Source organism: Rhea americana, unplaced genomic scaffold (genome assembly GCF_003343005.1).
Source record: "Rhea americana isolate MKP2758 unplaced genomic scaffold, rheAme1 scaffold_131, whole genome shotgun sequence".
NCBI classification, from domain to species: Eukaryota; Metazoa; Chordata; class Aves; order Rheiformes; family Rheidae; genus Rhea; species Rhea americana.
Genome location: NW_028185384.1, coordinates 1,480,982 through 1,493,039, shown reverse-complemented (window position 1 = coordinate 1,493,039; position 12,058 = coordinate 1,480,982). Strand labels below are relative to the sequence as shown.

At 45.7% G+C, this 12,058-nt stretch overlaps 1 protein-coding gene across 1 annotated transcript in view; it reads left to right on the top strand.

Moving 5' to 3' along the window:
* MDGA2 (MAM domain containing glycosylphosphatidylinositol anchor 2) overlaps positions 1–12,058 on the top strand; it is a 209,667-nt gene that overhangs the window by 103,793 nt on the left and 93,816 nt on the right. Inside the window, exon 8 of the mRNA XM_085297875.1 lies at positions 5,612–5,905. Coding sequence (XP_085154001.1) covers positions 5,612–5,905 — 294 coding nt within the window. The remainder of the gene's footprint in view (positions 1–5,611; positions 5,906–12,058) is intronic.

Sequence of the window (12,058 nt, the reverse complement as noted above, 5' to 3'; positions counted from 1 at the left end):
CGATGAAAGGCTAAAGTAGAAATTTACCATTTCTTGCGATCAGTTGCTTTTCTGGCTAGATCAGCAGTTTCTCTTGGGATCTTTTCCTTTCTCAGCTCTAGAGTGCCTTTCAGCACACACTTCCTCATTTTCCCAAATATTTMTTTTAAAAGAAGTACACTGACTAAATAATCTTGCTCAAGTATATTTTGTATACCATCTTGGCTTCCTACGAAAGTAGCTGCTAGAGCTCAAGTCTTTCTGGCTACCTGTCTTACAAAGCTGCTCCATCACATAAGGTCTATGAATCATGAACAGCGATTGAGACCCATGTATCTGGCAGGGGATGCTTAATTTTAGAGATTCAGATCTTCATAAATATCAGAGAGGGAAGATACCCCCAAAACTTCATCTCTATCTCCTTGCCAATATCATGTTGATTCTTCAGTATTCAGTGTCTGGAGTGGTTTAAAATTCCTTGAAGCGTGTGGCTTCCAACACTACTTCTGGGAGATTCTCTCTGAGTARTCTCCAGTATGCATTATTTCTTGATATGCAGCTCAAACGTTCTTTTGCTTAACTTTATCCTATAATTACTAGTTATTACATTAGATCATTTTAAGCGCTCTGATCACTCTACTGAAACGGTTGCATCCATCCTCCCCTCAGCATACACCTTCCCTGTTGCTGCTTAGATTGCACAGTTGTTGGCTCAGGGCCATCATGGTCTCCCTTTCTGCCTTTTTAAAGCAGCTGATAAAACACARAAATGCCAGTAACCCCAACTTCATCTTTGCTATCTGTGATCCCCAATCTCTGCAGAATCCAGCTGTCCTTCTCCATACCTACCTTGACCTTTTGGTCACCATTTCCAAGGTCTCTTTGTCCATCTCACACTGGTTGCCTWCTGCCTACTTGAATGATTTCTAAGTAGTGCACATAGAAGTATCCAGGTTCATGCCATGATGATGCATGCTTATGTGATACCTGAAGTTAAGGTTAGAAGCAACATGCACCGTGCTATGCTCCCATTCGTGCTCTGCTCGCAGCTTTTCACAGACCTCCTCAAACCTTTTCATGGCTTTCTCTGGTGAGAAGCAGAGTTTGTTAGTCCACACCGAGTTCTGCAGTAAGTAAAGTACTTTCAGTATTCAAACATYGTGTTTAAAACTAGCATGGATGTTCCTTTACTGCTCACTGCRTTGAAGACATGTTAATGGAAGTGCTTAATATACCTCTAGAAACAGAAGATAAGTAAGTGCAATCTTTTCAGGAACTAATCTAAAAAGGAAGGATAGAGTTAGGATTAAGGCATAAATCTGAGATTCTGACCTGTTTTTTTACTTGCTTCTGCTGTTATCGCTTGTAAACACAAGCAGACTAATTGAGCTATCTGAGCTTTTAAACGGGGACAGTAACTCTGCCTTCTGAGGGTTTCAAAGGTTATTCATAAGGAAAAACTGGTGACTAGATCATGTCTGCCTAGAATATACAGTGAATTAATGGGTTAGGCTCATGTGTTTTGGCCCCTTTTTCTCTCTTCCCTCTCTCTCTCTCTTCCCCCTCTCTCTCTCTCTTCCCATGTTCTCCTATGGATGCAATGATGGCTGGATCAGGGGTCCTGTGTAATAACATTATCAGACTGCCTGTTTGCTTAGCCTGATTTCCTGTCTCCAGCAGCAGACAGGCATGTCTGCTTAGGAAACAGCTTCAGAAACAGTCGTCAGGGATGCCTTCTTGCCATCTGACCGTCTGCAAGTCAGGGACTGCTGGGGAGTCGGGGGCTTTAAGAAGCAACAGTTTTCTCAGACCAGTTTATTTAAGACCCAGAGGTGGACATACGTCAACGCTAGCCCTGCTGTGTGTACGCCTCTGCCAAGTCCGAATCATAATAGTATGTATTTTTAAAGYAGAACCTACTTCTGAGTGTAACTGAGGTTTTGTTTTTCAAATGATAACCCCATGCTTTAGAAAACAGATTTTGATGCTAAGAGCATTAACATTTTTTTAAGCCATTTGCTGCATGAGTAAGCTAATGCTTGTTGTTTCAGATATAGGTTATAGCTAATTTATTATTCTGTACAAGCGCTAACAGACTTGACCTTTATTTGCGGCGGGCTCTGTTGCTGGTGCCGCAGGAGACATGCTGCTGCCTCGCCCAGGACGGCCGAGTCCCTCCGAGGCTCCGCTTGTGCCGCAGCAGCACCTCCCGGGAGTGCGAGGCGGGSATGGCTGCCAGCACCCTGCCCGCGCAGGTAGCAGCACCCAGCTCTCGCACCCCTGCTCGTGCACGCCTACTCACTGGACCCTCTTCTGCAGTAAGCCTGGCTGCCCTGGCATTGCTCCATGGTGCGAGCCTCTCCCCGTGTCTTAGGTCATCACCAGGGAAGAAAGATCAAATGGATATTTTCTCAAATTCTATCGCTTGCTCTCTCTCCTTCTTTTTTTTTCCTTTTCCTTATTCCATTAACAAGAATATTAATAAATGTGAKAAGCCCTAATAATGTATAGGTTGGCTTGCAACATGACAGATACTGGTTGTGTTGCAAAATGCCACAGGAGAAGATGAGTCGGGTTATTTTAAGGTATCTTTCCATCTCAGATACTGATACGACCTATCTTATCATTCTGCCTGCAGACTGTGGTCTGTGGTACTTATCTCGGCAGTGTGTAGTTTTGGTGGTACTGCTATCTCTATTTTTCAGAAAGGAAACAGAGTGATATGGCAGGTAAGTGACCTGCTCACAGTTGCAGAGGACTGTAGTTGCATGCATCTGTTTTTCAAAGCCCTATGTCTTTCCTCTCAAAGCTACATATGACCGTGGGAATCAGCACCTAGTTTTTCCAAGGTTCTTCCTCATATGAATCACAGTTTGCTCTGAGTATCCTAATTTCTGAATTTAACCTGCTTCTAACTGTGAGATCACGTTGTTAGCTTTGGTGGGCTTGCACATTTAGAGCTCATGTCTGGYGCCTTTCCACACAGTCTAGCTGTCTCAGGTTTTCCTGAGTCCTCGGTTCCACAGATGCATCTTCCTGGGCAACATGTGCTRCGTGACCGTACTTGAGCAGGGGAATGGGTTAGATGGTCTCAAGAGGTCCCTTCCAACCTCAACCATTCTGTAATTCTGTAATCTCTGCCCTCCTTCCTCTGTAGTTCCACCTCATGGGTGTGCTCAGTGGACCTCATCCATTTACTCCTGCTAGGTGACTGTGGCAAGCTTAGTGAAGGAATTTCTTAAGTCAGAGAACATTGTCAGTATCTGGAGAAAACTAGCCATCCTCACCTCAATTTATTTGTATCGTATCCCCATTTCAAGTGCTGGTCATGCTTGTTTCCTCAAGTAGGAGTGTGATCTTGCATCAAGTGGCACTTGTGGCATGTCATGCTGGCTCATGCCAGGGTCCTTCTGAGGAGCAGGTGAAGGGCTGGATAAATGCCTCATAGATGTATATTCTTTAAAACACTTGTTCTCCTTTCCTCTGCCCTTTTTGTAGAATCTAGCTGTAAGCAGCCTTACTGGACTTGTTGATTGATTTATGAGGCTGATCATGAAACGTTTCTTTTGCCTTCAAGAAGCATGGCCAGTAGAAGAGCTKCTCTGGAAGTATTGCAGAGGAGATGTGTAGTTTTGGGAAAAAGGTGGGATTTTGTCAAAAGCAAGGGTCCTTCCCCTCCCTTCCTCCATTCACACCAAACCTATGTGCTATTCTTCGGAAAGTCCCTCAGGACTAAGGCAGAACTGGCCAAAGCAGGCGAGACAACKCTTCCAGGCAGCTGACGGGTGTCTGCTGCAGGGTGCTTGGGCCACATAACCAGCAACGACTGATGCCACTGACAGCTCCYACACCTGCACCTCCCTCTTCCCCCTGAGGAGCAGCTTCCCCCACTTTGGAAAGCTTTCCTTTCGGTCTTTCCTCTGCAAGGCCTCTCCTCCACTTCCAACCTCTTTTCCTTGTGGCAAAGGCAGCACATTGCAGGAGAGGCACAACAGCATCACTTCTGAGATCAAATCCTCCCTCTCTGACTGCAAAGCGCATCACTTACTGCCGGTGGGACCTGGAGCCTCAGGTCTGTCCCCGTAGCCTCTGTCCCAGCAGGCAGCACCTCAGAACGCCCGTGCCTGGCTCCTCCACKGCTAGAAACCAATTTCTAAGGACAGGCTGTGTCTGCATTGGGTGGAGCAGGAAGGTTTATCTCTGAAGAAGTGGCATGAAAAGCAGATAGAGAGATAGGCAAACACACATGACCAGGCAACATGCGCTGCAGCTCACCGAAGCATATACGCAATATTCGTATTCCTGGCAAAGATTAAAAAAAAGAAAAAAAAAAAAACTCGTGAAAATCTACTAGTAACTTCAAGATGAAGTAACCCTAGTCCAAGGTGGGAGAGCGCGGGATGGTAATGCTGCTAAAGCAGATCGTTTTTAAAACAAAACGGGGGCTCTCCAAGTGATGTAGGGCAGAAGACCCAAGGCACAGCAACAACTAGAGGGAAGGCAGTGTTTAGCATGTGGCACACTCTATCCGTGCTGACCAGATCTCCAAGCAGAGCACCGGCGTGAATGCAGATCGGTCTGTTCCCCGTCTGCACCCTCCGTGTTGCAGCGAAGCAAGCGTTTGTGGAGCAGAGGCCTAGAGACCACAGCTTCGGAGGTGGCACTTGCGTCTGTGTTGTGCTAAAGGAGAAGTTAGAAAGATTGGCTGTAAAGCCGATGTGGGTATGATGAGAAGGGAGCAAAAACTGAACGTGGCGAAAGTGTTCCCGTCGGGACCGCGGGGCTTGTGGTGCTTTGTAATTATCAAATGTTCCGGTCCGATCAAGGCCCCTGTGCAGCGGCATCTCCTCGGTGGGGACGAATTGCTCTCCGGCTGCCTGGGACTGGTGATGCGAAGAGCCCGCGGTGTCGGCTGCACAGTGTCGCTCTTGCGAGGCAGCAGGAGCGATGGGGCACCGTGCGTGGTGACCACCCCCTGCCTGCCCAGTTGCAGGAGTCCTGCTTAAAGGGGTTGTCTAACTCTTGCTGGAAACAGTTGTTTGCATGCTTCTTACAGATCCATTCACCTACATTTCTATGAAAAAAATACCATTTTAGTAGACCTTCTGTGGCAGAARCACGCTAACTGCGTTTTGCTTTCAGTTTATGAATTTTGAGCTGATTTGTGAATTGGCATTCTTCCTYGGTGCATGGCTCTTGTGAGCTTGACAAAATTGACAGCCAGTCTGTTATGTGTATATATACATATAAAAAAAAAGATTTTAGTGCCAAATATACATAAAAAGGAAAGCGATAACTTCTGGTAATAAAGTGCTTGCCGTGACCGGTGGTCGAATGAGCTGCTGTGCCATGGGAGACCATATCAGTGCTTCAGACACTCACAGCGAGGCAAGCAAGTTTCATAGCTGCAGCTATTGAATCTTATTTTAACCACTTCACGCAGCTGAGCACTTTATCTCATAAATATAGTGGCATTGCATAGTTTCCTGATACGTGTAATCCATGTACATTGCTCTGTGGATATAAATTATTTCTTGATATATAATTATGACCTAACAAGCAAGAAAGCCGCTTGTCGTTTCTGGAAYATTAATTATTGAACCGTCTCTTTTTTCTCCTTCGCAATGGGAAGTGCCACCCAATTTGACTGTTCCTCAGGAAAAGTCGCCGCTGGTCACCCGGGAGGGAGACACGATCGAACTGCAGTGCCAGGTGACGGGGAAGCCCAAGCCTATCATCCTGTGGTCCCGAGCCGACAAGGAGGTCGCGATGCCGGACGGAGCGATGCAGACGGAGAGCTACGACGGGATCCTGAGGATCGTGAATGTGTCCAGGGAGATGACGGGAACGTACAGGTGCCAGACCAGCCAGTACAATGGTTTCAACGTGAAGCCCAGAGAAGCCTTGGTGCAGCTCATTGTACAGTGTAAGTAGTCCCTGGTTTCCTTTTTTTGCCGGAAAAAAGAAGTTGATTTGTTTCCCTTCTAAATACACAGCAGCAAGAGTCTTACAGTTGTTACGTTTTTGATGCTGTGTTTTTTGGCTCTCTGAATTCCCTGAATTCATGATTTTAATGTAAATATAGAAGTAAAAATGACATAGGAGTCCCATTTACATTAAAAAAGTATGAGGCAATCATTATTTTTGCAGTGCCTGGCTCTAAATTTTTAGACATGGGAACAAGTACAGGAGGTAGGAGGACGTAGTTCTATAAATATGAATCTGATGCTGATCTCATTTGTTGATACTGTGTAAACAAAATGAAAAAAATGAGAGCAGGACCTGCTCCATCTTAGCCGATCTGTGTACAGATCTATAAAGAGGTCTGTTCTGATTCTGAAAAGGAGCTGTCAGCCTCAGGAGTAGGAAGGGAAAAGTAAGGGGAAGTCAATTATTTTGGAAATGCTCAGCTGTTGTGATAGGAAAATGAAGTCTGGTTTGCTGTGGCTTGGGGGGAACAAGGAGCCATTCTTTGTTGTGCAGCTGATAAAGATGCTCACGAGGTGACTCAGATGTGCCTGTTGGAGTGGCAGTAGTTATTTTCACTTTTAGAAAAGTGACTTATGCAGCACCATTTATTGCAGTTTCAGATCTCCAATCAGCTTGTTGTGGGCAATTTGCTTTTTAAGCATTCTGTGTTCAATCCAGCTGACCTCTTTGGAGACCTCCAGGGATGAGATGCTGCAATATACACAGTTATTATTGATAATCAGTTGGTTTGGGTTTTTTTGAGGTGTGTTGTATAACAAATTATTTATGCACTTGATTACATGGTGTGGCAGCACGTTCATCAGAGCTGCTTGCGGTGTCTTTCGTTAGCAAAGACGTGCAGTAAGGCTCTGGCGCTGCTCTTTAGCAGCGCATGCGTGTGTCCCAGGTGAGCGGTTACGCGCGTTGACGACGCCTGGAGGCTCCTGGGCAGCCCCAAGCTAGCAGGACAGCCCTTAGGTGAGCTGGAGCCTCTTGTGCGGTCATCTCCCAGAGCCGTTGGGGTTCATCCGTGGTGGAACTGGCTTCGTCCCTTGTCGCTGGCTCCCTCTGTAGAGATCCCGGCAGTGGGTTGCATCTTGCCCTCTGGAGGTGTCTCCTCCTCTGCTGATTTTAAAAGGACTGTGGGGYGCTTGGGCTGGTAGGGCAGACTAACTCTGGTACAAATGGGCTGGACTAGCCTGCAGAAGGGCAGGACTAGGTCTGCTTTAACTCAGAGTTGAAGTAGCACTGTGGAATCCTGTTTTTATTTGCTGTAAAAACCACAAAACATTGATGGACCAATTTTCACTCGTGTCACTATTGCTAGGGTCGTGGTTACTCTGATGATTGCTCTTGCACTTGTTATTGCTGGGACTACTTCTAGTGGCACGCCGTTTCTCCCCACCTATAAGAAGCACTCATGRTTACAGGTGTTTAATTTTAGCTGCACAGGAAAGTCGTTTATGCAAGGTAAATTTAAGGGAAAGGTAGCTAGAAAAAGACCCAGGGGCAGAAGGCAGGCTGCGTGGGTAGGCGCCCAAGGCTGCCGAGCAGAGGGATACGCCGGGGCAGAGCCGCGCGGCGCGGCGGAGCTGGCGTGGCGTGTCCTCCTCGCCGGCGGCGGCGCGAGCAGCGAGCGGGAGCGGAGGGGTCGCTGCCGGAGGAGGATGCAGAGGACAGCGGCGCAGCCCCGCCGCAGGGTTTCGGTCACCACAGCTTGTCACATGTGTGCGCGGGGAGCGGGTACGCGGTGTTTGTGACTACCGCAGCCTTGCCGTTCATCACAGGCACGAAAAACGCGAGGAAGGATTACCAAATGCCCTCCCTACGGCTGTAAACTGAAGAAAATCGGGCTGTGAAAGCTTTGGGGACGCTTGGCACCCCGCTGCTCTTTGGGACGCCGGGTTCTTGCACTTCAGTGGCGCAGCAGCAGTGTGTCGTGTAGAAATTGTCTTTGTTTGAAGTCTGCAGGTCCTCGGAGAGCAGCGGCGATGGGTGGGAAAGGTGATAACGTGCAAGACTGTCAGAGCACTCCGGCTGGAGCTTGGCCTCGGCAGTGGCTGCAGGCCGCGACGGTGTTGGACGGCGGAGGGGAGAACAAATAATAAACTCGGTAACAGCAGGTTCACCAAGTCCCCTGTAAGACTGCGAACAAGAACCAATATGCAAACAGCGTGGCAGTGGTTCTCGTGAGTAAGGAGGGAAGAAGAAAGTGGCTTATTTTCCCTTTTCTGATTTACTGTGAGAACTGTAAGTTTGTTTTTGTTGTTGTTCTCCAGCCACTTGGATCTTCCATCTTAGCCATTTAGTTTATATTCGCTTTTTGTTAGAATACATAATCTTTCCCATTTGTCATGCAGAGTCCAACATAATTGCCAATCGCATCCTGGTTGTGGTTGCTTGTGAKGATATGTGGATGAGGGAGCATTCTTCAAGTAATTTGGCTCGTGCGCAAATATGCTTGTGGAAGGTGGTCTATAGAAAGTGAGAGCTCCAGTCGGAATCCTCTGAAGGCAAATCCACTCGAGCAGGTATAAGGAACAAGGACAAGCAGGTTGTCCTGTTCCCATTGCCTCCYTTCTTCTCCCTCTTTGACAGATCAATTTTAAGATTTTCTTGTCTTATTTCTTGGGAGCATTCCAAACCCAAGTGAGCCCTGTTTCACATATTTTTAGACAACAAAATAAATTTTAACCTTGCTTTTCCYTATGAAGTCCTCAGAAGCTAGGAGATACTGGAAGGGCAAGCACTCAGAAGCACTCTTAATATTGCTCTAGTGAACATCTGTGGTGTCCTCCATACTTTACCCTGGAACACTAAATTTCAAGTCTCTGGAAGTTATAGAAACTCTTCCATTTATCCAATGAGCTAACATATCATTTATTCCCATCTCCATTTCAATGTTTTTAAACAGACGATGCTTTTTTCTACAATTAAGTGGTAAATGTTTTGGAGATAGATGGCTGAATCTGGGGCTTGGAGGGTGTTGGGACGTTGCGTAGACTTCCCACAAACCCTTCTTGGGCTCTAAACCCAGTGGGTTAACTCCTACCGATTCCCATGGATGTTGTTGRCTGAAAGCATCAGGTAGTTGGGGGTGGATTCCTTGGATTGCTATCATTCCACGGTAATCTTGAAGGAAAGAGCTGTGGATGTAGGTATAGATATTTTAAGTACTGCATTGTATGCAGCAGTTCATTATTCTGAAAGAGATCAGAGACACGACTTGAAAATGGTTATAATAAGCAGGAATATAATGGGTATTTACAGGAGCTTTTTCTTTAATCTGTCCTTGTTCAGATTTCTGCTCGCTTTATTCAGATACTAGCAAGTGACAATTTGAAGATAAATGGACAAAGCGGGTATTATGTAACGCTTTGATTATTTTTCTTATGGAAGAAGAGGATGTGTGTTCCCATTGACTTTGGTGTTGTTTTGTAACTGGCGTAGCATTTCTTTAGTTGTTATAAAAATCATTTCTTTGAGTAACTTTGTAATATTTACGTTAGACGCTTCTGTAAGTCATAAACAGTGATAGATATTTAATAAAACACTTTGATTTATGTAATAACTCATTGATTTCACTTTTGATATGGTATGYGGGTGTGTGAGCAGATGTTGAGCTGGCTCTGCAATACTGTTTTCTAGGGTGTAAGAAGAATTTCTGTTTGTGGGAGGACTTTCTGCCTCACCAAAGCAGTGTATTACCTTCTTCTGCTTCACAGTGTGAATCTAGTTGCGGAGTTAATGCTGTAGGTCACGTCCTTCAGTTCAAGCTGCAAAGACTTTCAGTGTTACCTATTTGCCATCAAATTCTAATATAAAATTCTAACGGAAAAGTGCAAAGCTATCATTTTCCGGGCAACCAGAAACGAAAGCAGGCTCTTAGCAGCCTTAGGTAGGTGCAGGGGTGCGAAGGCCCTCGGGATCGGGCCGCTCGGGGCGCGGGGACAGGCGCTGCGTCCTGAAGCGCTCGCTCGGCGGCCCGGGGCAGCAGCGGCGGTGCTCCCTTCGTGGGGTAACCCAGCAGGCGTTATCTGGGACCTCCTTCGTCGCCGTCTCCCCGRTTGCTGGTGAGAGTCCCGTGGGAAGATAGGAAATACCTGATTTGATCGAGAAGTCTCGTGTCCTTCAGCTCTTTGTCTTCTTATCCCGTGCTGTTTTCTCACGGGGGTATTGGAGCTCACCACCAGCCACGGGGTTTACTGACTCTGATCTTGATGCTTGKTAGATTTGATGAGCCCCTTGGCCACTTTCCCTTGTGCAAATTTTGGTTGATAAAAGCTAAAATCAATAAATGAAAGCGTGCTGTTGGCACAGAGGCTGTAACCCAGCAATAGCCTAAACGCCCCGCTTTCACTCCTGCTCGGCAGATAAAAACGCCAGCAGGTACAATGTAATCAAGGGTTTACAGCGTGTACCTTAGCAAGCGACGASGGCGGTAAGGACAGAACCATTTTTCACGACAGACGTTGCTGCGTCTTGGGCTCGCATTTTATATGCTGTGATTTGACTTTGGTGCTACATAAAATATTATTTATAATATAAACTGTTTTCCAAATGCGTTGGTCTCCAAGTACTTGTAAAGCCTCTTAAAACATCCAATAWATTTTGCGGTAACCCGGTGACAGAACAAGCGAACGGATTGTGATACGTTGAATTTTCCTTTCAGGTTGAGTTCGAGCTTATGTATGTCATTCTTGCTCTGTAATAAATTATAAACAGCTAATGAAATCATACTGAACTGGAGCATTCCTTYGGGATTATATCTGAAATAGAACAGAGCTAATTAGTAAGAAGTATGAGGCTGAATTATGATCTCAGGTGCATCACTGCAAATCTGGAGTGAATCAGTGGGGCATAAAAATTAGTTGTTCTGGTTTCACGTCAGCATGAGAGAGTCCAGAGCTGGGTCCTCTCTGTTTGGATTCTGGACAATATTTGCAGCAGAAGACGGAGGTAAAATGTTCCTRTATGTTTTGGACAGGTAATTTGGCAACTCAGAAATGTAACCAGATCTAATCTGTGACTGTCTAAATATATACCTAATGAAATATTTTTACATCAATATTATATATTATACTAGTAGTGAAATAAAAAACTGTTGTGAAAGAAAAAAGGAATAAAGTGTTCTCCACCCTTTGAAAACAGAACAAGAAAAAAATGAGCTTAAACCTCGTCGGGAGACTTGGAAAGTTAGGAAGGRCGACGTGAGAAACTTTAGCACAGGTGGGTTGGTTAATCACTGTGATGAATTGCCAGGAGACTTACGGAGTTGGAGTTTCTTCGACCTGGGATGGAGAAAGCCCTGCCAGGAGCAGGGATGGGCAGGACGGGCAGTGCGGCAGGAGAGCCGCAGCGGAGCAAACCTGCTGCTTCGGCGGTGTTTGCAGCAAATTGGACCCCCCCCCCCCCCCAAAAAAAAAAAAAAAAAAAAAAAAAAAAAAAAGGCGTGTTTCCAAGGGCTGCGACGCAGCTCGTTACTTTGCGAGTGTTTTGCACTGGTTTGAGTTTTGGTGTTTTGCTGGTTGAGCCAGATGAGTTAGCCACTGTTCCGTGAACTGGAATCACGATTGCAGACAAGAACTCTCAGGGAATTCAAACCTTAGATTTTCAGATCTGCTAATAAAATTTTAACTATGAAAATGTATTTTAAAAGGTGTTGTCAGAGAATCCCTGCAGGTGAGAAAAGTAACTGAACGGGGGAAATGTTGCCTTCGTTTTTAAATAACGATTGAAGTCAAGCTTTTAAGCTGGTTGAAATGATAAAGGAGATCAGTATCTTCCATTTTATATTCATACTATGTACCTCGCGTAATGGTTGAAGATTTGGAAGGCAAAACGTGATTAATATTCAGGACAGCTGTTACATAACCTGATCCCTTCCCAGACTGTTTGCCTTATTGCTTTCTGAACTCTTGCTTTTTAGGTTGCTGGCCAGTATTTATTCTCCACATGTAGCATTTGTTTTTGGAGTTGGTTTGGATTTAGGCCATTTGTGGTGGGACAGAAAGCAGGGTAAAAGAGGGGTAGGATGGAGCCATGCTATGTTGATGTTTCTGTGTCATTTTTCTTGTCCTTTTTTGAGTATGAAAATYACTAAATGACC